Source organism: Thermobia domestica, chromosome 9 (genome assembly GCF_964235325.1).
Source record: "Thermobia domestica chromosome 9, izTheDome1.hap1.1, whole genome shotgun sequence".
Lineage (NCBI taxonomy): Eukaryota > Metazoa > Arthropoda > Insecta > Zygentoma > Lepismatidae > Thermobia > Thermobia domestica.
The window spans coordinates 178,429,276-178,453,569 of record NC_137462.1 but is presented as its reverse complement, the minus strand read 5'-3'; the positions used below and the strand labels follow the sequence as shown (position 1 = coordinate 178,453,569).

The following is a 24,294-nucleotide window of genomic DNA, read 5'->3' as shown; positions in this document are numbered from 1 at the left end:
CTACCGTGCTTCTTTTTTAATATATGATTTTACTTAAGTAATATGATGAAATCCAACCTCGAGGTAGGTGATAATGATAACTATATTCTAATGTTAATTTCACACGTTTTAGCAATTTTCCTGTGATTTGATCACACACAAGATCGCTTTTATTTTTGTATATTAGGCAATTAAACGATGATAATCCTTATTTTTTTTTTCAAGTTGGTGTATTTTCATTTACACATGACTTCATGAACTCTTGTGGAGTTTTCAAATTCAGCAATGAGTGTAGTCGATTATCTTTAAACATTCTTGGAAGGACGAGACATTATTTATATTTTAGGAATATGTTCATTATTCTTTTAGCAGTTTTCGATAATAAAAAGATAGAAAGAAAAAGGAAAAGCAGCTTTCAAAAAAAAAAAAAATCTCGTTAACATATCTTGTGTTTGAAGAAGTGAACTGAGTTCCACGAATGCATGGAACAGTAGTTTATTCACAACAAAAGATGTAAGAGCAGTAGATGCTTTAGCATTCTTCCCTACATATTCGTCAGGATACATTAATAATTTTAGATATGTGTGTCGTGGTGCTTCAGGTAGTGTACTCACCAGTTGTCACATTAGAGTTAACCGTGAAAGTAGGATGATATTGAGTTTAGGAAACAAAGTTAGGTGAAGATTAAAGTGTTATTGAAAATTCATATTTAACTTAACGGTACACTGTATAAGTAGGAAAGAAAGAAGAGTATAATTAGAAATGTGTATGCATAGGTAAATTTAATGACATATCACGGCGAAGTTTTCATGAAGCATGCCAGAGCATTATGGTAAGGCGAGTAACATGAGACAGTTTTAGGGGCTTAGTGGTCGAGTTTAAATTCGCGGCTTTATTATTATTATTATTATTATTATTATTATTATTATTATTATACTTGATTCCTTAATTTCCTGATACCAATAAAAATATATTATTATTTATTTTGTAAGTTAATGCACAGCATTACTTTATCATTTGTTTGCACACCATTTTTACATTTTACCACTCTAACCGAGTAAAGATTCCATCACATTTCATTTCAATATGGTTGACAGAAAACGTGAATTCCTATTAAAATAACGAGTAATAACTTATTTATTTACATATATATTTGTAGCTAAATTATGTTTTTTTTCCTTCTGCTGTTTAAATAACTATTACATAAGAAACAAAAAGTAATAATTGTTTTGTGATGTTTTAAAGAGAGTCACTAGTCGTGTTGTACTCCCACTAAGTTACGAGATTTGAATAGCATCTAACAAAATTTGACTTACTGGCGTCTTTTATTATTATTATTATTATTATTATTATTATTATTGTGGATATATTAATAATTGGCAAGTTAGATAGTATAAAAGTATACAAAAATTAACTTAAAAATTTTTTGTATTGTTTAAAGCCAAATTTTTATGTAAAAAATTTATATATATATATATATATATATATATATATATATATATTACTTTATAAACTTTATAATTAAAAAAAATACGTAAAAATATTAATAAAAATTTAAAATTAAATATAAAAAATATCATTATAAGGGAAACAATTAAGTTACTTATAAAATAATTATAATAATAAAAATTTAAAATATTACAAAAAATACAAAAAATAATTTTAACATAAAATTAAAAAAAATAATTAATTTTTTAAAAAAAAATTACAATTTAACACCTAAATTTTTATATTTTTAATAATTATAATTTTAACACTTTTATATTAAAACTAAAACATATTAACAACAACTAAATTAGTATTTTTTTTAAAAAAATATTTAAATTAAGCAATTATTAACAAAACCAAACAATCATTAGCTTCAACTAAAACCAATTAAATTAACTTAAATTCAAACTATAAATTTAAAACCACAAAAAATAAAAGAAAGAAAAAATAAGTAGCTAGTAGCCACACTGCCCATACAAGGCCCTAAATCATTATTAATTTAATTATTATAAAAATTAAAAATAAACTATTTAATAACATACTATTCACTATCATCAGACACAAATTAACTAAATTATAATAATATTAACAACCAATAATTAATCTTAATTAAGTTATCAGACATTGACCTATCATTGTCATATATTAGTTGGTTTGGAAGTTACTTATCAAATAGAACTTATAAAGTAAAGATAGGGAATGTAACATCTGGTCAAGGTCAAATAAGGAAAGGGATAGCTCACTTCTTTTTTCCTCTATTTATGATTAATTTACCAGGAAAAGTCGAATACTCAAAAATACTTTTATATGCAGATGGCATAAAGCTTTTTAGAGTTGTTAATGACGAGTATGATAATTATCTTTTGCAGAAAGATTTAGATACAATAAATCATTGGTGTTAAAATAATTTATTAATGATCAACTCTGAGAAAACTAAATATATGATATTTACTAATAAAACTCAATATTTTGTTACCAAATATAAAATTAATGAAGTAACAGTAGACAAAGTTGAACAAATTAAATATCTCGGTATTTTGTATGACACAATTAAAATTTGGTAATCACATAAATAACACAGTAGAATCAACAAGAAAAACAATAGGTTTTATATTTTATCAATGACCTGATTTTATAAATGGTAGTTCTTATGTGTACCTATGTAAGACACTTGTTAGATCCAAATTGGAATTTGAGGGGGGTGCGGTGGCTCAATGGTAGAGCGTTCACCTCCGGTGCTTGGGGTCCCTGGTTCGATCCCACCTCGCGCCATGTGGACTTTGTGGTGGACAAACACTGTGCTCGTGGGTTTTCTCGAGGTTCTCCCGTTTCCTCCCACTTTCTTCATTCCACCATTTCACTCATCTCTCATCATCACCGTCTCCTTTAGCCTAACCGGCATAACCGTGGGACGTAAAACTGAAAATTTCATTTCATTTTCATTTCCAAATTGGAATTTGGTTCAGTTGTCTGGAACAGTCTATCCATCACACTTGTTAACAAAACCGAAGCTGTACAGAAATTTTCATAAGGCTACTGTATTATAAAATGAAAAAGGATTATTATGCACATGAATATGGATGTTGCTTAACATTTTGGGGACTTCAAACCCTATCGGAAAGGAGGAAAGTTATTGATAAATTATTTATTCAAATGGTGTTGGGTAAACATAGCAGCGAATATTGCTTAGATAATATAGGAATAAGAGTGCCGACGTATAGTGTTACGAATCGATCGACATTGGTTGCATTAAACTGAAAACGTGAAATATTAAGAAGGATGACAGTGTCCTACGATTTAAAATGAACATATGTTAGAATAAATGTCAGAGCATTTCTTACAAAAATTAAACTGTTTTAACTTTATGACAAGGGTTCTAGCTGCGTATCTTCATTTTATTGTGTATTTTCAGTGTATTTTTATGTTATAATCTTTTACTCACAGAACCTATCTTTTATGTTAAAATATGACAATAATTGAGCAAGATTTTTTGCATGGTAGATGAGCAATTTTAAGTAAGGTTGTTTCATCTTTTAAATGGTAGTTAAATGAGAATTTAATTTGCATAGTTCTTTTAATCGTATATTATGAAATTGACTTTTTTTATATATATATTTTGTTTTATATATCAGTTTGAACCTTATAATTTTAATATATTAACCTTCTGACAAATCCCTTAACCTGTTCTAACAGTCAGTCTATACTATGTATTTTCTGGCCTGTTTAAAATAATTATATGATGGTTTTAACATAGTGCTGTATTTTTGCTTATGAGCTGTTCATAGCACTTCTTCTTCTTCTTCTTCTTCTTCTTCTTCTTCTTATTATTATTATTATTATTATTATTATTATTATTATTTAGAAACGAAGTGCGAAATCAAGAGAACACCCTGAGCTGGAAGAAGATCCCAATGCAGAGGAACAAGGGGCGGTGGTTGTAAGTAGCATTAAATTTACTCAGTTATTGTTCTGTTATGCAATAGTGTAGGCCTATAGAAGCTCAATTACTCTGAAGCCGATTTAACATACTAAGTAAAAATAATCTTGAGTTTTTTACAACCACATTTTGTTGCGTCTTGTTGTTTCTCGTGTAGAAATATAGTGTTCAGTATGTATATGCACACATTTTTTCCCCTCATTTGCATATAACTTTTTTTCAACATTTCATTTTAGATTTCATGCAAATGTTTGATGAAAATCTTTCATCATTTGCGTGATTCATTTTTGAAAAGGGAGCAAATAGGTTTTGAAAGAGAGATAAATTTTCTCTAATCTTGGATCTTAGAAAAACGGATGAAAGGTAGAATCCTATTGACAACCCGAGTATAATGAGGAGTGATCGAGATTCAGTTTGAAGTCAGGTAGAAATTTACTGCGGAGTGAAGCGAAGTAATATTTAATAACGTGCAACGATCATCATGTAGAAGTTTGGAAGCATTCATAACAGCAAAATGTCATATTATAACTAGAGCCCTGATTTATATACACTAAAAAGTTTAAAAAGATATGGACTATAAATAGAATAATATACACTTAAGAAACAGCTTTTTCATTTCAAGGTCACATGTTTATATTATTTACTGTGAATAGAATGAATTTCCACACTAAATTGTAATAAAAAGCAGTGGAATGTAGCGTGTTTCCAAGGAAATACTGAAACGATACACACAAGATAAGAGAAATAATTTAGACCCCCAAAGCGCAACAGGAAAGTGTGGGGAAAAAAAAAAACTTCCTTTCCTTGAGAAATAATATTATGTTTAATGAATAAGCCCACGAAACTGATTATTCTTAATTAAGTTGGAACGGACTTCAGTAACGCATCTGTCTAGTAACAGGTTTCTAGAGAAAATGTCAAGCCTCAGCATCGAAATACAGTGATATTTTATTTGCACCCCAGACTTAAAAAAAAAAAAGAAAAAAAGAAAAAGAAAATTTGAATTCAGTTTATTTTTAATCAGTAGGAAACAATGTTCACGCAATCAGCTGTTTGGTAGAAGAATATTGCTTGATCGAAATTTAAGCTAATATAGATAATATTCCTGAGAACAAGATATAAATGAGATCTTAAAGGTACAGCAATTTCATACGATTCTTTTGCTGTAGCTTTCGTACCAAATAATTTTCTTTATATTTAAAATGTTTCTCTTCAAATAACAAAATGTTTAGTGTTACAGAAATTATTGAAATAGACACAATAAATGTTAATGTCGCCTGAACTCCAGAAAAGAACAAAATATCACGAAAATCCAACCCAAAAAAGTTTTTGTTTTATCTGTACCTTTTCTATATCTGCAGTCCTACTAAACACAGCAATTGTTCTATTTTACTGCAAAATCAAAACGATTAGTGTGCGATGATGTACGTTTATTCATTCACATAAATTGTAACATGGATTTACCATACACATTCTCACTTACTACCAGACTCAGTGTTAACTACCTACTTACGGGACCAGGCTACTCTTTGAACAATCCTTAGTGTATGAGACTACTATTAACTTGAGACTACTATTAGTGTATGAGACTCAGTGACTACTATTGACTTAAAATCACAAATATACACTAATCTTAAAATACTATTATAATCGCCTTATTACATTCAAATATTATCAGGTCCCAGACATTAAAGAAAAGGAAAAAGACAGTGCTGTTAAATATAGAACTCCTTCACTCACGTACTTATACACACATGTAACCGACCAGGTATCGGGTCGCTGTCCGGGCTGCCATTTATTTGTAACCGTCAAGTGTATCGGGTCACTGTTTGTGGTTCTGTCCTCCGTGGTCCTGCCAATGAGTAATTGCTGGAGATCTGGACTTACCTGGGTAGGACGATGAAGGACCTCTCCAAGAAGGGATTACCAAATTGTTTCCAAATTGCTCGTCGGTCTCAATAACGAGATGAGCATTAGGCGCCGAGAGGTTCGGATGTCTCGTCTCGAAAACCAAACGGACGATCAGACGGTCATCTAGACCATAACGCACACAAACATCATTTACACATACAACGAAAACACACTGGGTTAAATGACGCTATACTTATTTATTAGAATACTATTAAAAGAAGAACGAAGAGAAATGATCACAACTAGATATATATATATATATAATTATTTCCATTATCACAATCGCACTTTACTTTTCACTATATTGTAGCCCTTTATCACTTTGATTTATATATAGAAAATTATAATTGAGATTTCACTATAAATGCTTTTCTCACACCATTGACGCACTTGGGGGATTAGCAATGGGGAAAAAGTTGCCGGGATAATCCCACGTAGTAATCTAGTTGCTGCTCCAAACAATCCTGAAGAGTTGAGATGAGTCCTCAGCAAAATAACACAGTTTCCAAAGTGGAATGCTAATGTTGGAGGGCGCGTTTATAATTTTTGGCGCACTAGGTATATGAACCTGGGACTTCACTAGTTGGGGCTAGCCGTAAGAAAACGTCCTTCACCGGCTAGTAGCTTGTACCTCTTAACACGAAGTCATACTTTATGAGAGTATTGGGTTCGATTCTTCCCTGTCCCTGTCCGGGAAAGCCGTTTATCGCGGTCCTGAGTTCGTATTCCTAATGTCCCTGTGAGGGAACAGCCATTTATCAGGGTATGTTGGGTTCGATCCTTGCGTGTTTCTATAATTATAAGGGAATAATACACACTCACGGTCTTCAGGTTCGGGTGCTAAGGATTACCACAAGGAGACTCGGTCGGGTGCCCACCGTCGCTGACGAGTCATCGACACTACTTTGTTGAATTTGAACTTCTCTTATCCATAGTCTCAAAAGAAAACTTGTGAGGAGCATAAAAGACAAAACTAACACCGAATGGTTGCAGAGAGAGACCAATGTACCTTTGCACTGCGCTACACTTAACACACTATAACTAGGGCTGCGGTGGCTCAGTGGTAGAGCGTTCATCTCTGGTGCTTGGGGTCCAGGGTTCGATCCCCGCCCCCGCCAAATGAATTTTGTGGTGGACAAACACCGTGTGCGTGGGTTTTCTTGGGGTTCTCCCGTTTCTTCCCACTTTCTTCATTCCACCATTTCATTCATTACTCATCATCACCGTCTCCTTTAGCCTAACCGGCATAACCATGAGACGTAAAACTCAAAGATTTCATTTCAAAGATTTCATTTTTCACACTATAACTATGTAATAATGAAATTTTAAATCATGCATGCAGTATACGACAATACTTATTCTGTTACACAATAAAAATAAAATTAAAGAAAAAAACAAGAAAATATGCACAATAGCATTATTTACGTGTTGTTGCTTGATTGAAAATAAGCACACGGAATGAATAGGTTTACCCTTATATTTTGATCTTTAGGTAATTAGAAACACATTCGTTCAACACAAACAAAATAAATTTTGTTTAAAAAAATAGTGGCCCAAAAACAGGGATTAGACGCGCACGAAACGGTGCCGGTGAAGACACACGGATATCGCGTTTTCAGAGATTGAAGAGATTACGCGATAATTCTTGAAGACAAAACATATGTCCTTCTTTCCATAATCACTAGGGAAATTGGTTCCTTCGGGGTATTTTCAGATGCTTTTCCTTATTTCATGATTTTCAGTGTTACAGAAGTATAATCTTGATAAATCTTAACTCACAATGATATATGCACAGGTTATCTGAATAATTACATGTTACTAGAGTTGTCAATTTTCATATTTCACACAAATAATGTCAAAATTCAATAAATATTGGTCGTTTTTTGGATGACGGAGGAGTAACGTCTAGCACGACACGCTTTCGAAGCAAAACTCCTGCCGCCTTTTCTGCACATTACTCCTTGTAGGCGCTCTGACGGCGTATGAATACACTGGTGAAATAAAAGATAGTTCCCACACAACACTTAACTTTTAAGTAATTTCTGTGCTAATAAAAGTTGGTTAATTGAATAACATCTTATCAAGGACATACTAATCACATTTAGACACATAATTACCTGCATAATAACTGTTTATTATAAAAAATGCACATTATGACGTATAACCCACTTCTGTCTTCTGGCTTCGGAATTCAGCTTTAGGTAGGGGAGAGAAGAATGCTAAGCTGAGTCGAATTTTTTGTCCGTATTTGGTCGCACGGAGAAGAGAGTAGGTGGGTGGATGCACACACACACACACAGAAATGTATGAACAAAGAAGTTCGCAGCGTCTCGGTTTCCAAGAATTTTTCATCTGATGCGCAACAATTCCAAGTAATCCTTATCAAACTCGAGGGTTGATTGAAAAGTATATAACGATAACGTTATAACTTGAAACTCGACGCGACGTGTGTAGCTGCGGCTTCAAACCTGGAGTCAAACTCATCGAACGCAAAGGTTCGAGATATGAGCTGCAATGGTTCACTGAAAAAGGTTGGCAGTTCATTCTAAAAACCTCTCAGTTACATCACCTGTATGCACATGCAAACAGAATACGGAAAAGAATTTATGTTAATTTTAGTCCACTGGCCACGACGCACCAGACATTGCGATAACTTGACTGTGGGAAAGAACAGATAACGAACTGTTAAAGCGATGTGGCTGGTGCCATTCGGTCGCTTGAACATCTGGTCTATGCTGATCTGCTCTAATCTACTGCAATATTTCCATAAACGATCGAAGAAAGCACTTAATTCAGTTCCAAATAACTGTAGAATATATACTGTGCATATTAATAAGTCAGGGAGAAACGCTGAAAAGGTTCGTCGCTCATTGAAACGTTCTCACCGCGAAGCAATGTTTTAAATATATATATATATATATATATATATATATATATATATATATATATATGAAAAAACAATGAAAGACTTCTTTGTCCAGTTGCGTGGGAAGGAAGCAATTCCCACCGAAGGAAGAATTTATTTGCGTCGCAGAATAAAGTATAAATCGAAAAAATAATCACTGTCTTTACGAGATATACAGAGCGTCCACAAAAAATACTTCTATAACCTGGTGGCGGTTATATACACAGAAAAACATCGCTAGCAACTGACAACATACAGATGGTGATCAGAAAAATGGAAACACCTGTAGTTAGCAACACGTCAGATGTAGGGGTTGGCAGTGGTGTCGTGGCGCCCGCAGCGCCGGACCGCTGGTGGTGGTGTGTTAGGTCGGTCTCCATACTACGTCAGACGCAGTGGAACAGCAGTGTCCAGTGGCTGCAGCAGACGGAAGTAGTGTAAAATGGGATACCTCTCAGATTTTCAAAGAGAGCAAATTGTTGGTGCGCGTTTATGTGGAGTGAGTGTGACGGCAGTAGCTACTGTGTTAGGTGTGTCGCGTGGGACAGTGTCGAAAGTGATGACGGCCTACACAACACACGGGAAAACCACGTCGGGGAAGCGGAACAGTGGGCGGAAGAAAATCATGAGTGACAGGTCACCCCGGGTATTAAAGCCCATTGTCATGCAGAACCGTCGTGCCACTGCGGAGCAAATGACGGAGGAACTCAATCAGCACCTCCCCCGCTCTGTTTCGACAATCACAGTCCGCCGCGAATAACATGGCATGAACTTACGGGGTCGTGTTACACGGGCCAAACCGTTCATCAGGGACCATAACGCTTTCGCACGCCGCAAATGGTGCCGCGACCATGCAACTTGGACCGTTGAGGACTGGAAACGTGTGATATGGTCGGATGAGTCATCCTTCACCCTATTCCCAGCCACGGCCCGTGTTTATGTGTGGAGAACGCCCAAAGAAGCTTATGATCTGCAGTGTCTCCGCCCAACTGTGAAACATGGCGGCGGCTCGGTGATGCTGTGGGACACCATATCACGGTTTTCATTGGGTCCTGTGGTCACACTTGGCGGACGAATCACTGCCAACGATTATGTCGCAATTTTAGGAGACCACTTGCATCCTATGGTCCGGATGTTGTTCCCAGACAATGACGCCATCTTCCAGGATGATAATGCACCCATTCACATAGCTGGCGTTGATGCAGCGTGGTTTGAGGAACATCGGGATGAAGTTCAACACCTCCCCTGACCCGCCCAATCCCCAGATCTCAACATAATTGAATATCTGAGGTCCGTCTTGGAAACACGACTCCGGCGACGATTTCCACCCCCACCCTCTCTCACAGAACTGGCCGATGCCCTGCACGAGGAATGGTGTAAAATTCCATTTGCTACCATTCACGACTTCTATGCCTCCATCCCACGTCGCATCAAGGCTGTTCTGAAGGCGAAAGATGGCCCGACACCATATTAATCTGGTAAGTTGCAATTTCGTTCAGGTGTTTCCATTTTTCTGATCACCATCTGTATATAATGAATATAAAGTTGTTCTAAGGTGTCTGTATTTATAATGAAAGTTAACTAAATATCAGGTTTTAAAAAAAACTATTGGAAAAGTGCATAATTTAATCGAGAGAAGTAATAATTTTCTACAGGACTTAGCTAGTACCGAAATACTCAAATAGGGCGCATAATAATTTTGAAGTACGCTTTGACCGAAAGACATAAAGGATGTAACCAAACATAAATCTGCACAGTATTAATTGTACGCATTTTTATTTGCATGGTCGTTAGTTCGAGGTTGAATATGACTGAGGATCTCACCGAATTCATTAGATTGCGTTGTTATGATGTTTCTCTCAATTTTCAATTTTCAAGGCAAATTGAAAACACCAGCGTTCTTACTCAAACATATAGAATGGATGCATTTCTGGATAAACGGAAGGTACTTAGTAGCCACTTTGAATGAAATAACGAAACACTTAATATAAATAAAACGTTTTCACTATACTTGGTTCCTGGAGTAAGCTGACTCTGCGAAACTAGATCAAAACCTCTTCGCTGTTCAATCCAATGACAATTCCTCTGCATTCATCGAAACAAAGTTCCTCGTTACGAGAGCAGAGGTCGAACCCCAAGCCCCCGGAACACAAGGGTTCAGCAAAATTTCGGTGCTCACTATTTCTGTGCTTCATGGAAAATTGACATCTTATATTCACTGACGAATTTACCCTCGTACTCCGACAGAAGTATGGATGTATTCAGAAAAATATCTCTGGTGAACAGCTGGACTTGTACTCGGCTACAGATATATGAACTTGGAACATAACCTCTCCTGCTGTCCCAAAGTATGGAATCTCGGCCTCACGTTGTCCACCCTACAGAAGAAAATTGTAGAATTTCTTAAAGATTGCTCAAAAGCATAGAAATTCAAATGAATGTGAAATAATTCCACTACATCAAAACAGTTCTCGAAGGGACAACTGCACTCACTTATCCTCTCTGGTACGAATCAAGATGGGCTTCATCAATAATGGCTATGGAAACGGTAGTTTTAAACTTAAAATTTGATTTTCGAATTACTTCTAAATATTCAACTGCTCTACAAAGTAGGAATAACTTGTTAACATATATATAACGAGCCTAAGCTCGACAAGAGAACGTAATATTTGATATATGCGGCACAAAAAGCATGCTAACAGGGTCGTGTAACATTCAAATCTCAACGACGCACTGAATTTGTTCTGATAAGATCAACAGTAGGATGAGTTAACTTCACCTTTGGTACTTCGTTCCGTCACACGTTTTCTTAATGTTTTCAACTTTTCTTCAGAGAAAAGAAAAATTTATTGCTATGTGCTGACTTCTTGGAACTGTATTAGTCAATGGTACTTCATACGTCATGTGTAATTGCCAATAGATGTCTCCAAATTAATTCTAATAAATTTTACATTGAAAAGATAAATAAAGTAATATTCCATCTTATAAGTCAATAAAGAAGAATTATTTTGTCCTTGAAACGGAAGAGAAGCTAAAACCAATTAGTTGTACTAATAACAAATAATATTGAGGTTATTATTAATTCTAAAACAAAGAAAACGTTATTATTGTTATTATATTTAGTAATCCAACTACTCTCATTTTTTTTAATTGAATTAAATAATTTTGTATGTATAGGACGCCTGTCTTATCTAGAAATTACGGTGAAAATGTTTACAACTCAAATTTATGCTGTCTTACTGATACATTGATTAATAAAAAGAAAAAGAAAACGCAAAATTGTTATAAGGGCTACGGAGGCTGTGTACCTTGCCAAGACACGAATTAAAAAAAATACTAAAAAGAGAAATATGGAATAAAAATAAAGAAAGAGAAACTTGACGAATAAAACTATAAATGGAGCGATTGCGGATTCACTAGAACACTACTAGAATTTTTCCAAGGATTTCTGATTTTAAACTTCATCTATTGTCGGCTAAAATAAGTTAATAGAGAGAAAATGACTTTTAAATATCAAATGGCGTGATTTGGCTATTTATACAGTAAGTTCGAAACGTTCATTTGGTAAAGATTTACTGATCCTGTACATGTACTGGTTGTATGATTCGTTTTCTGTTTGAGCTAAACACCTTTTTCGGCTTCTCTTTAACTTCTTTTCCAGTTTCGCTTAGGACAGAACTTAAAAAAGAAGTTTTCTTAACAAGTTCGAGTGACTTGTAAAGCTTTGCACCTTGAGTGTCCTGATGGTTTATTGTTTCTGTAATTGTCGGAATATATACATGAACGAAATTAACATTCTAACGCAAGACAAGAGCATCACTCAGAGGGTAGGGAGAATATTTTATTAATGAAAGTCTAATACACATGAAACTATCGATTCACGACGTTAAGAATATTAAAATGATTAGTAACTTAAAAAATATACAGAAATCTTAAATATATTTATCTTAATATACAGAAATCTTAAATCTTAAATAAATTTATCTTAAATAAATCTGCTAATATTTATACTTGTGATTACCACTTTTTATATGAGCGCTTGTCATGTATTATCATCATCATCTTTGTAACACATTTAGAGAAACCTTAAATAGTTAAATTATTGAATATGCTCTTTTTATATTTATTGTATATCATTGTTTTAATATATATATTTGTGATTTGTTTCAATAGTCTAGCGATGTTATAAGTTCAACTATCAACAACAATGAAGATAAAGAGGAACAAAGTAATGTTACTCCTGAAAATGTTGCGCTTCCTGCAGAAGTAAATGTTGCCTCAGCCCTAGACGGAGACATCACTTCAATCAGTGTTAGTAACACTGAAAATCAGAATTTACATGTGAGTTTTTTTTTTTTTTTAATCTATTTATTATGTAGTTTGTATTTGAAGTGGCTTTTCTGCGAAGTAAAATAATACATAAATTGTAGTGCTTGTGTGGTTTTCTAGCGCACTTTCTTCGTAGATGTAGCGGCATATGTAGTTATCATAAGTATTTGTGTTTCCACCTATGTTTGTCATTTCAAATAAGAATACTTAATATTAAGTTGAGGGGAAATATGTGGTCGAAATTTGACTGAAATTCGAAATATCTAACCTCATTTAAGTGATAACAAGAAATCCTTAGGATTTCAAGTCTTTTTTTTGTATTGGCGTACCTGAATCTTGGAGCCTATATAACATGTCCCTTGTTGTTCCAGAAGCTTTCAATTGAAAGCCTGCATGTGTATACAACTGCTGGAGCTAGAAACAGGTCTAATTAAAATTGTACATTGTTATTATTTCCAAAAGTTTGATTACATATTTCCTCTTTATTTTATGTAGTTTTAATAATACACTTTTCATTTTCATCTTTCTTACATAACATTATTTCTCACTCCTACTCTCTGCAAGACTAGCTTCTAGTGTTTTATTCATACTTCAGCAGCACTTCTGAAATTCATCTCTTACATGTCCGCCTCGCTGGTCTTTGGCGCACGTTGTCCCGGGTTCGATTCCCGGTGGGAGAACACAAAAATTAAATTTCACAATCATTCATTTTCGTTAATCATCCATCTCCTTTAGCTTAAAGGGCATAATCGTGGGACGTTAAACTAAATACAATGCTTCATTTCGTCTCACACATTGCTTTTCCTAATACTGTAAACTAGATTGCACGAAGATTTTATTTTATTTATTTATTTATTTATTTTTTTATCCTTTCCGTTTCTAAATATGAGGATGGTAGAAAAAGTTAGAAGTTCGTTTCGTTAGCGTTCAGTCATCAGTAAATATAGAAAGAAAAGTAAAAGAACTAAATCGCAGAAACAAAAAAAGTATAAAATTTGATGAACAATATTCGAAGAGTGTGATTGAGCCAAAAATCGATCTTATATTTGCAGTTTGTGATTCCATTGCTGTAATCACTATGCTATTCAGTTCTCACTTAACGAGTCATACTTTCTCACACTTAAGGTCGATTTCTGGTCAATTTTTTCAAGCTACGTAGACTAGCGAACCTCTGGGCATAAATAATGCATGTCTATGAGTATATTAGGAACTTCTTTGACACTTGAAAAACATGTTATGTGAAAAATGGAGAAAACGAACTGATGTTTCTACATTATATTCTGCCTGTTAAATTCATAGGGATGTGTCTGGTAGGGCACCACCTCAAGAGTGAGAATTATAACTCTAAATTAATTTAATTTGCACCATAGAATATTACAGTACAAGACAAAAATTGTTTGTTTTCTCCTGTCTCGAATATTTAATCTAATCATCACAGGTTAGACATTCCGTTGTTCAAGATTTATGGTACAATTTATGGTCAGAATGGTTGAGTGCCGACTTCAAAAGTGAGAATGTTGTGTAGGAGTCGCACTAAGAGCATAAAGTTAGCGATCTCCTGGTACATCGGAAGCCTGGCTTTAATTTTCAACCCCGTCGTACTTTTATCGTTGAACTTATATCTATAGAGGATAGGATATAAGAAAAAAATGATTTGCTACAGTAGTACTCCGCTTTAGAATGTCCAAACTTGGTATACGTCCTGCAGGGAGACGAAGAAGTTTGCTTGGTTTGGAGAAAGTCCGAACTTTGTTTGGAATATGGCTCGCATGCTAGAACTTGTTTGGGTCAAAATGAGTCACAGCACCACGCGCTATTCTTGTTTACCTCTCTTGAGACAAAGCCACTGCCCACGAGTGTCAGTACCATAGAGTAAGTACAGTATTTAGGACGCACAGTCGTAAAGAGCGTGCAATAAAGAATGAGCGTATTTTCCCAACATTCAAAGTGAGAATTTCTCTGCTTTTTGTATGAATATAATAGCCGTAATGAAATTATCTGGAATGACAGATAATGTTACATTTCCGACACACACTGAGGAGCGGGCAGAAGCAAAGTTCTTTGGACAGATTTTTAGTAAAAGTTAAACCTGATGAACTTCAACCAGGTCCAAATAGGTGAAAGATATATATAAAAAAAAGTAAAAATAGAAGAGTTTCAGATTCTATAAGTTTCACTGGAAGTGGACTCTCCTTCCAAATAATAACATCATCTCCTTCTCAGTACCATGCTAGTAGGTACTCGACTGTTCTCAGCAAGATAAAAGTGTGGTTAAATTTTCATTTATTTCATTTAATTACTTTTGTATTGATGTATTCTACTATTAAGCAGTGTTTAAATGTATTTTTTAGAACCCCGTCAATGTGTAATATGCCAATAACAATATTTTTTTTTGTTTCGTGGGAGCAAATTAATCATCATCATTTCAGATCAGAAGCCCTTGATTGGTTTGACGCAATTTTCCACCCTTCTCTTTCCTGGGCCAGACTTTTCATTTCTTTGTAGCTTTTCTATCTTTCCATATATCTTATATTATTTGGTCTGTATATTTCAATCGCAGTCTTCCTTTAGGTGCTTTTACTTTTGTAATTCCCTCCATAGCTACTAACGTGATTCCTCTATGTTTCATTATGTCCAATCGTCTTATCTCGTCTTTTGGAAAAATTCTTCAATATACTCCTTTTTTTCTCTAGCATTTCTAATACTCATTTCATATCTTGTTAATCCACCTAATTTCATCAATCTTCTATAGCACCACACTTCAAAGACTTCCATTCCCCGTTTTCCCTCTTCTTGTAGTGTCCATGTGCCACATCCATACAGTGCCACACTCCACATACATCTTTTCCAGTCTTTTCTTCAGCTCTGTGCCGATGTTTCCGGTTAGAAGATTCTGTTTTCTTTAAATGTCTTCTTCCTGAGCTATTCTGGATCTTACATCTTGTTTGCACCTGCTATCGCTCGTTATTTTTCTCCCTAAGTAACAGAATTCCTCCAATTCTTCCGCCAGGCGATCTCCTATTTCGATCTTCATTTTTATCTTGTTTATTTTCTAGCGCATCTCATAACTTTTGTTTTGTTCTTGTTGATCCTCATATTGGGTTTGCTGCTAAGTAGCTGTTGCATACCGTTTAGACCTATCTCTAAATTTTTCTCGCTGTCTGCCAACATTACGATATCCGTAAATCTAAGTGTGTGTGTTTTCTGCCCATGGACAGTTATTTCTATATTGTGAGTGTCCTTGATTTCTCTTATTGCTTCTTCAATGTAGAGATTAAAATTTGGTGACAATGAACATCCGTGTGTAACCCCTTTCTGAATTGCTGCTTCTCCTTATTCTCCTTTTACTTCAGTTGTTGCCTTCTGTTCTTTCTACAGATTATACCTTAATGCAAGTGTTGTTTCTCTCTTTTCTGTTTTTTTTTCTTCTTTCGTTTTCTTTTCTAAATCCACACTGATCATCTGCTAGTACTACGTCTATTTTGGACTTCAGTCATCTATAGATTACTTATGTCAAGATTTTTGAAGCATACGTAAGCAAACTTATCATTCTGTAATCATTTTATCGGATGGATCATTTTCCCTTTATTTCTTATGGAAAAAATTCGTTTGGTATGAGCATAAGTCCAAAATTCTGGAGCAGATTAGGAACTATGTCGATGTACCACTGTATTTCGTCTATTTTTCATATAAGAGACATATACGGTGAAGGACAAATTGTTACATTCTAGCCTCTGTTCACGGTATGCGAGTTAGATTTCCGGTGAAAGTGTATGAGTTTAACTATCCCTGTAACCTAATGGCGCATGTGGTCCCAGATTGGGACCCTGGTGTGGGGAAAAAAATTCGGATACAAGCCGATTAGAACCCTACTTGGCTTTGCACAATAGTTTATTATTATTATTATTATTATTATTATTATTATTATTATTATTATTATTATTATTTATTTATTTATTTATTTATTTATTTATTTATTTATTAGTTGTATGAAAAGGTAAAGCAGAGTTAGAGTAGAATTTGATAATTCATTGCTCAGCTGTCGTATCAAATGTTTTCATGCATATCTTAGTCCAGTAGTTTTTTTAGTGCAATTCAATGTGCAAGTATAAATGAGTTCACTGGAAAAAGTACTGGGTGAATTGGTATGTATGTCTTCGACATTGTCATCAATCTCGATATTGTCTTCGTGCAAGAATAATTACTTGTAGTAATCTACGGGAAAATGCAAAGTGTTCAGCTCTTGGAAAAAGTTTTCTGTGTATTAACTTACAGAATTGCGCAATTCATATTACTGAACATGAGAAATGTGAAGGGAATGTACGCTGAACTTTGATGGAAATACTCAGAGAACAAGATAGTGAAAACCTGAAATATAAGCTGCCAGAAGGGGTTTCTTTCTTTCTTCCTTTTTATATATATATATATATATATATATATATATATATATATATATATATAAAGAAGAAACTAAAGATTTGCAGGTAGCGACTGTAAAAGAATACATCACCTTACCTTAAAAAGATATACGGTAGTCTATACTTTACTAAGTGTTCTGCAGTTTGTATTAAATTTTGTTTCATATAATTCCCTTTAAGAGTTCAGGTCTGGGTTCGTATCTCCAATGAACACAACACACTTTATACATGGCAACAGTGTCTTAGAACATTTGGCTGTGTCAGCCAGCTAAATGCGTTTAGTTCATATGAAACATTTAAGAAACGTATATCCATAAATGTAGAGGAGATTATAGCTGACTATGTTATATATAAGCAATTACTTTTGATGAAGACGATCGTACACGTATTTCAGGTATAATATATAAAATATTTAAATTTTTATTTTTATAGTTCTGTATACTGCATGATTCACAAAGTAGGTTGTGGTTGGTTGATGTCAAGAATTTTCATATGCTGAATATTTGCACGTTTTTCCTTCTAGTAAATTGGCATAATGTACGGATATTTTAGTTTAAATTTTTATAGTTGTATATAATGCTTGATGTTGATTCAGGAAGCAAGTGGTTGTTGGCTGATGTCAAGGGTATTCATATGGTGGCTATTGACAAAACTTTTCCTCCGAATTTGAAGTGCTTCCTTGCAGTCTATGCTTTCATGCACTACGTATTTTTGTTTTATCTGCTCTGTTGCAAGTTTTATTTAAAATTTTAAAGAAAATGAATTATTTTTAATTATAGTAAAAAGCAATACAATTCCATTTCTGATGGGGATAGTACACATAATTCGGTAAAGATAACTTCTTTTAGATTTAAATTACAACTTCCGAGTACCTACTTAAAGATGATAGATATTGTTTTAAAAAATAATAATATATTCATTTTAAAAGTTGATATTGTTGCTAACGAAGGTCTTACAATAATAATAATAATAATAATAATAATAATAATAATAATAATAATAAATTTAGTATATAGTGATTAGACGGATGACAAAGCTCTTTTGATATTCAAACACTAATGGAAAATGAAGATTATAATAGAATTTCTCAGTAAAACGGCATCAAATTGTAGAAGTAAGGGTGCATCGTAAAAATATCCCACATCGAACATGATAGAAAATCATCGTAAGAACTTCGCACATGTATGAATAGTTAACATGTGAAAATCGTGCGTACGAATCAAACTATTTAATATAACTGTTTTAGATAGTATGCACACTTTCAATAGGAGATGGTCAGACTAAATAATATATCACTGCTGCAAAATGTACTTTACGGCAGTATAATAACAAAACACGGTTTATGTGAAAAATTGATGAGCAAGCGTAATGCATGTCTTCCTTGGGCAACGTCAAGCTGCACAGTGAGTTGCAAGTCGGCTGATGTTTCTCTTTGTATTTCCAGTATAAAGAATTTAGCAAGTGCATGCAACTTTGTTTACATCATTAGTATGTGATATCAGTTATGCATTTGGTAGTCGCTTAATGATTCTCAATATTCCTCCCGCGTTTGTTCGATTCCCGGCGAGAGCTCATGTGGTTCGGATTTCACGTTAATCAGTAGGTCCCATTTCATATAGCCTCTCTGCTGAAAGGGACGTTAAACTAACTTAACTCCTCCCGCGTTTAATAGTTACTTGATGTAATACATGGGGACCTTTTCAATTGTGTCTATTCGTGAACCAGTGGCTAAAGTGTATTCTTTCAATATGTTTGCCCCACGTTCAGTTGTCGTTGGAGGTACTTTTGTCGGATAAAAACTCCTCAAGTAGTGGTTTGGATCCGACTTTAAACAATAGGTCAGTGTTTTCTATAGCTCCGGTGCTAAAAAAAGGAAATCAAACTCCAATTAGTAAACCTTTTTAATGGCAATAATTTTCATTAGTATCTATCTCTCAAGTTTGCCGTTTAACATTTCCCACAATTTGGCTTGAAATATAAATAGGACTGGCGAGAACGTTCATTTTTAATTGTCTATAAAAACTTTCAACACAATGTATGACTACCTTTCATTCAGTGTGAGCAAGCACTAAGTATCAGAATGATAAAAACTAAGGAAATAGAACGTATGCTACAAATTTTTTTGATACCACTGTTTTCAGTGAGCTATATTTAAAGAGACGATTGGTATGAAAGACTGAGTTTATTGACATGAAACAACGGATGAAAGAAAATAGTTGATTCTATACACTAATATTACATTTATGAACCGTTGACATTGGCCACCGAAAAATTTTTACCAGTTGTAATTGTTTTTATGTATTAGTTAATCCATAAGAGATTAAACAGGTAATAGAGAGAAGCATAGTAACATTAAATATTATATATATGCAGACAGAGAATTTACCAACGGAAGAAACTGTAAAAGCAGTAACTTTGAGTGACAATACCCAGCCAGTAACTTTGAGTGACAATGCCCAACCAGCATCTTTGGCTGATAATAGAAAACCAGTACGGTTACCTGATGAATTAAAACATCTCCAAGAGAGGGCATCTGAATTCGCTAAGCAGAAGCAAGAAGAATTGCGAAGGACGGTAATAGCAGTTTAATCATATTTAATGTCTTGCATAGATTCAGATAAGTGTTGATTTGTCTTAAAATATGTATAAATAATAATTTCTTATTTGCGACAATTAATTTCTTGTACTATATTATTTGTAGGTATTTATTAGAAGATAATTTTAGTATTTATTTCATTAACATTTTGTTTATGCAATTGTGGTGGTTTTGAGCATAATTAACTTTACTCTAATTTGCTTCTAACTCACGTCGTTGAATTACCGCTATGCACCTCGTATCTTGCTTTAATGCTATTTTAGCATACTCATTGAAAGACTGCTATTATTTTATATTTCGTAATACATGATGCATTTTCGTGGATTGTACTCATTATATTAGTCTTAACGGTTACTAATATTTATGCGATAAATTTGTTCCCATTATTATTATTATTATTATTATTATTATTATTATTATTATTATTATTATTATTATTATTATTATTATTATTATTATTATTATTATTATTATTGTCAGTGGCGTATTTACGATTTTGTTTCGGGAGGGGCTTTGCTAACTTTCGGGGGGGGGCTTTGCCTGGAAATGTGAAAATTCTGCAAGATATTTCATTTACTATACTAAGTAAGATTTCGAGGGGGGCTTAAGCCCGGAAGCCACCCCCCTAAATACGCCACTGGTTATTGTTATTATTATTATTATTATTATTATTATTATTATTATTATTATTATTATTATTATTATTATTATAATAATAATAATAATAATAATAATATTTAACTCATTGGTATCTTCTAAGTGTTAAGCTCATAATATTCGTTTCAGACATATATTTCTAGACTTATTTATTTATTTTTCAGGAAAACATGTTGATTACACAACAGCAGAAACAACAGACTGGAATAGCAAATGTTGAACAGCAGCAGGTATTTGAATTTGAAGTAAATAGTTAGCTTAACGTAGCATAAGCAATAGCTTTGAGTAACGAATACTTAAACCTATTTTTTGAAAGGCTATTATTAATATATATTTCATCGATACATTAATTGTGATATATTATGATCTTAACATTAGAGAAGGTTAATCTTCACATATCTTGTCTGTTAATAATATTTGTACAAAAAATTTGTTCATTTTTCTTCTTTTTCATTATTATTATTATTAGTAGTAGTATTAGTATTATTGTTATGTAACTCATTGGTGTCTCGTAAATGTTAAGAATATGATTTTGATACGTCGTTTGGCTTCCTGACGATCCAAGTTTCCTTTGTGGTTCTTTGATCTAGAAGAAAAGGCACCTCTAGCAATGGCACTTTTCTCCGTTTTTTCGCAATTGCAGGCAAGATGTGGTCAATTACAGAGAATCTAATTGTGATATGTGGGATATATTTCATCTGGCGGTCTGAATACATGTCGTTATCCTAATTATTGTTAATCTATCATTAGTGCCTTAAGCACCCTGTTAGTACGCCATAAATTAAATTAATTCTTGTTGTATGTGTTACATATGTATTTTTGCATTTATTTATTTTTCAGAAAAACTTGTTAATTACACAGCAGCAGAAATTGCTGTCAGAACAACAGACTGAAATAGCAAATCTGCAACATCAACAGGTACTTGAATCTGAAATAAATTAATAGCTTAATGTTACATTAACTATAGGTTTTAGCAGCAGTAGTCTTCACTATTAATCAACACCCGAAATGTGTTTGGAAGTTAATTATTTTTGAGAGGAGTAAAATAAACTACATATATACAGCGGTGATTTGAGGCAGTCATTAATTGCATTGATAAATTCAGTAATTGGTCTGATGAACCAACGACTAGTTTGTATGTAGGCGTAGAAGGCGGAGTTTTATTTGCGTGTAAAGAATTAAGGTAAAGCATAGGTTTAAGGTAGAATATTTTTTCTGTCTTCTTCATTTTCTATTATTGTAAATAATAAATATGATTCTTCGTAGTTAAGTTGGATTGTGTTTGAATGAACTCAACATATTATTTGGTCTAGGAATTAATTCGTGCGGTTGGTACGCACACATTGAAGCTGTAGTACAAACACAAAATACATAAATACCTTAAGAAAAATATTGTCCATCGCTAGCCACCACTTTCGCCCATCTGTCAGGCAATGTACGGATTCCGTGGCGAAAGAAGTCCTCATCCTTGGAAGCGATCCAGTCAGAGACGCATGTTTCGATATCTTCTGAAGAAGTAAACCGCTGTCCAATCAAATCGTTGTTCATGCAATCGAACAAGTAGTAGTCCGAAGGAGCAACGTCTGGTGAATACGGCGGGTGAGGTAAAACTTCCCATCCGACATTTTCTAAATAGGTTTTGACCGGTTTTGCGACATGTGGGCGAGCGTTATCATGTTGAACAATAAGTTTATCATGTCTGTTCTCCCATTCTGGTCGTGTTCTGGCCAGAGCTTGCTTCAAACGCATTAATTGTCGTCGATAACGTTCTCCATTCATAGTTTCACCCGGTTGCAGCAGCTCATAGTACACCACACCTTTCATATCCCACCATATGCACAGCATAACCTTTGCACAGTGAATATCTCGTTTTGGTTGTGATGGACCTGGTTCACCTGGTTTCACCCAGGCCTTTTTTCGTTTAGGGTTCTCGTAATGGATCCACTTCTCATCACCCGTAATAATTCGATGCAGAAACCCCTTTCTGCTCTGTCGTTGAAGCAGCAATTCGCAAATGGTTTTTCGTCTTTCAACGTCTCTGTCTTTCAATTCATGTGGAACCCAATGTGACATCTTTTGAATCATTTCAAGCGTTTGGAGACTGTTGTTTGATCAACGCCTAATGCTGCTGCAAGTTGTTCCTGCGTTTGACACGAATCCTGCTCGAGCAATGCTGTCAATTCTTCGTCTTGAAATTTTTTTGGCTGTCCAGCTCGCTCTTGGTCTGCCAAGCCGAAATCACCACTTCTAAACCGTGCAAACCACTTCTGACACGTTCGCTCAGCTAGAGCATGGTCACCATACACTTCCACCAAAATACGATGACTTTCAGTCGCACTTTTCTGCATGTTAAAGTAATGCAGCAGGACACCCCGCAAAACACTTTATCAGGCACAAATTGCGCCATGTTCACTTAACTACAAACTGGTGTTGTTGACGCTTTAATCCACTGCCCTATACTACGAACGATACGCGATGACAGGGGTTTGCAACACATGTGTGGATACACGGAACTGTGGGACGCTCCGTTCGTTGCGCCATCTCTTGTCCACCCGCACGAATTAATTCCTAGACCAAATAGAATTATAAAGATTTTTTAATAGTCAATAATGTATGTATTTCTTTACTAATTGAATGCCAAGAACACATCAAATATAAAATATACTCACCTGGATGTGTTCCTATGATGGCAATATTTGTCCTTCAAATACTTATCAATATTTCAGGCAAAATTATCGATTACCTTTCATCGTGATAGCGTATAGCTTAAATTATGATAGTTGTTCGACTAATTACGTACTAATGTGTTGTACTTCAATGGCAAAGAATCAAAGATTAGAATGTGTGTATTCCAGTACTCAAACTAATACAGGAAACTCACTCTTCCTTGTACAGTTCTGGTCACAAAAAGTGGGATTGCCTTCCAGAGATTAAGTCCGAAAAAGTGACCCTAAATCCTTATGAATTCCTTTTGTCTGTCTTTTTTTCCTGCATTTTTGCCACAATGAGTGATGGAAATTGAATTATAATATTTCAGTATACATCAAATTAAACATAACTTTCTTACAAGGCTGTCTATATTCTTTATTATAAATTAACGAGAAATGTTACAGTTTCGGAAGTATATCACTTTCTTCCTCAGACTTCTATTCCAACTGAAATCATAGATAACATAACATCTATGTTATCTATGTTATGTTATCTATGATTTCAGTTGGAATAGTAGTCTGAGAAAGGAAGTGATATACTTCCGAAACTGTAACATTTCTCGTTAATTTATAATAAAGAATTATAGACAGCATTGTAAGAAAGTTACGTTTAATTTGTGTTTAAGATGGACACAAGGTCTTTTTATAAAAATATCTATGTTCAGTATACATACGGTAATTTTGTTGTAGACAAACAAAATAACTACAATAGAGAAAATTACGGTAATTATAAGTCACAAATGTGATATATTATTTATATCTTTAATCTAGAACGACAAAATAAGTGATGGGAGTAGAGAAAATACCGTAACTACAAACAGACTACAATGCTTCACACTATTTGCTATTTGTTTCATTGCTAATTC

At 34.1% G+C, this 24,294-nt stretch overlaps 1 protein-coding gene across 5 annotated transcripts in view; it reads left to right on the top strand.

Moving 5' to 3' along the window:
• Window positions 1-24,294, top strand: part of LOC145660465 (uncharacterized) — a 146,643-nt gene that overhangs the window by 75,065 nt on the left and 47,284 nt on the right. For 4 of the 5 annotated variants that reach the window (XM_081725524.1, XM_081725526.1, XM_081725523.1 and 1 more), the window contains exons 16-20: window positions 3,830-3,904; window positions 12,894-13,061; window positions 19,841-20,041; window positions 20,885-20,950; window positions 21,561-21,638. In XM_081725524.1, coding sequence (XP_081581650.1) covers window positions 3,830-3,904; window positions 12,894-13,061; window positions 19,841-20,041; window positions 20,885-20,950; window positions 21,561-21,638 — 588 coding nt within the window. The remainder of the gene's footprint in view (window positions 1-3,829; window positions 3,905-12,893; window positions 13,062-19,840; window positions 20,042-20,884; window positions 20,951-21,560; window positions 21,639-24,294) is intronic. The other variant, XM_081725527.1, reaches the window with a different exon arrangement.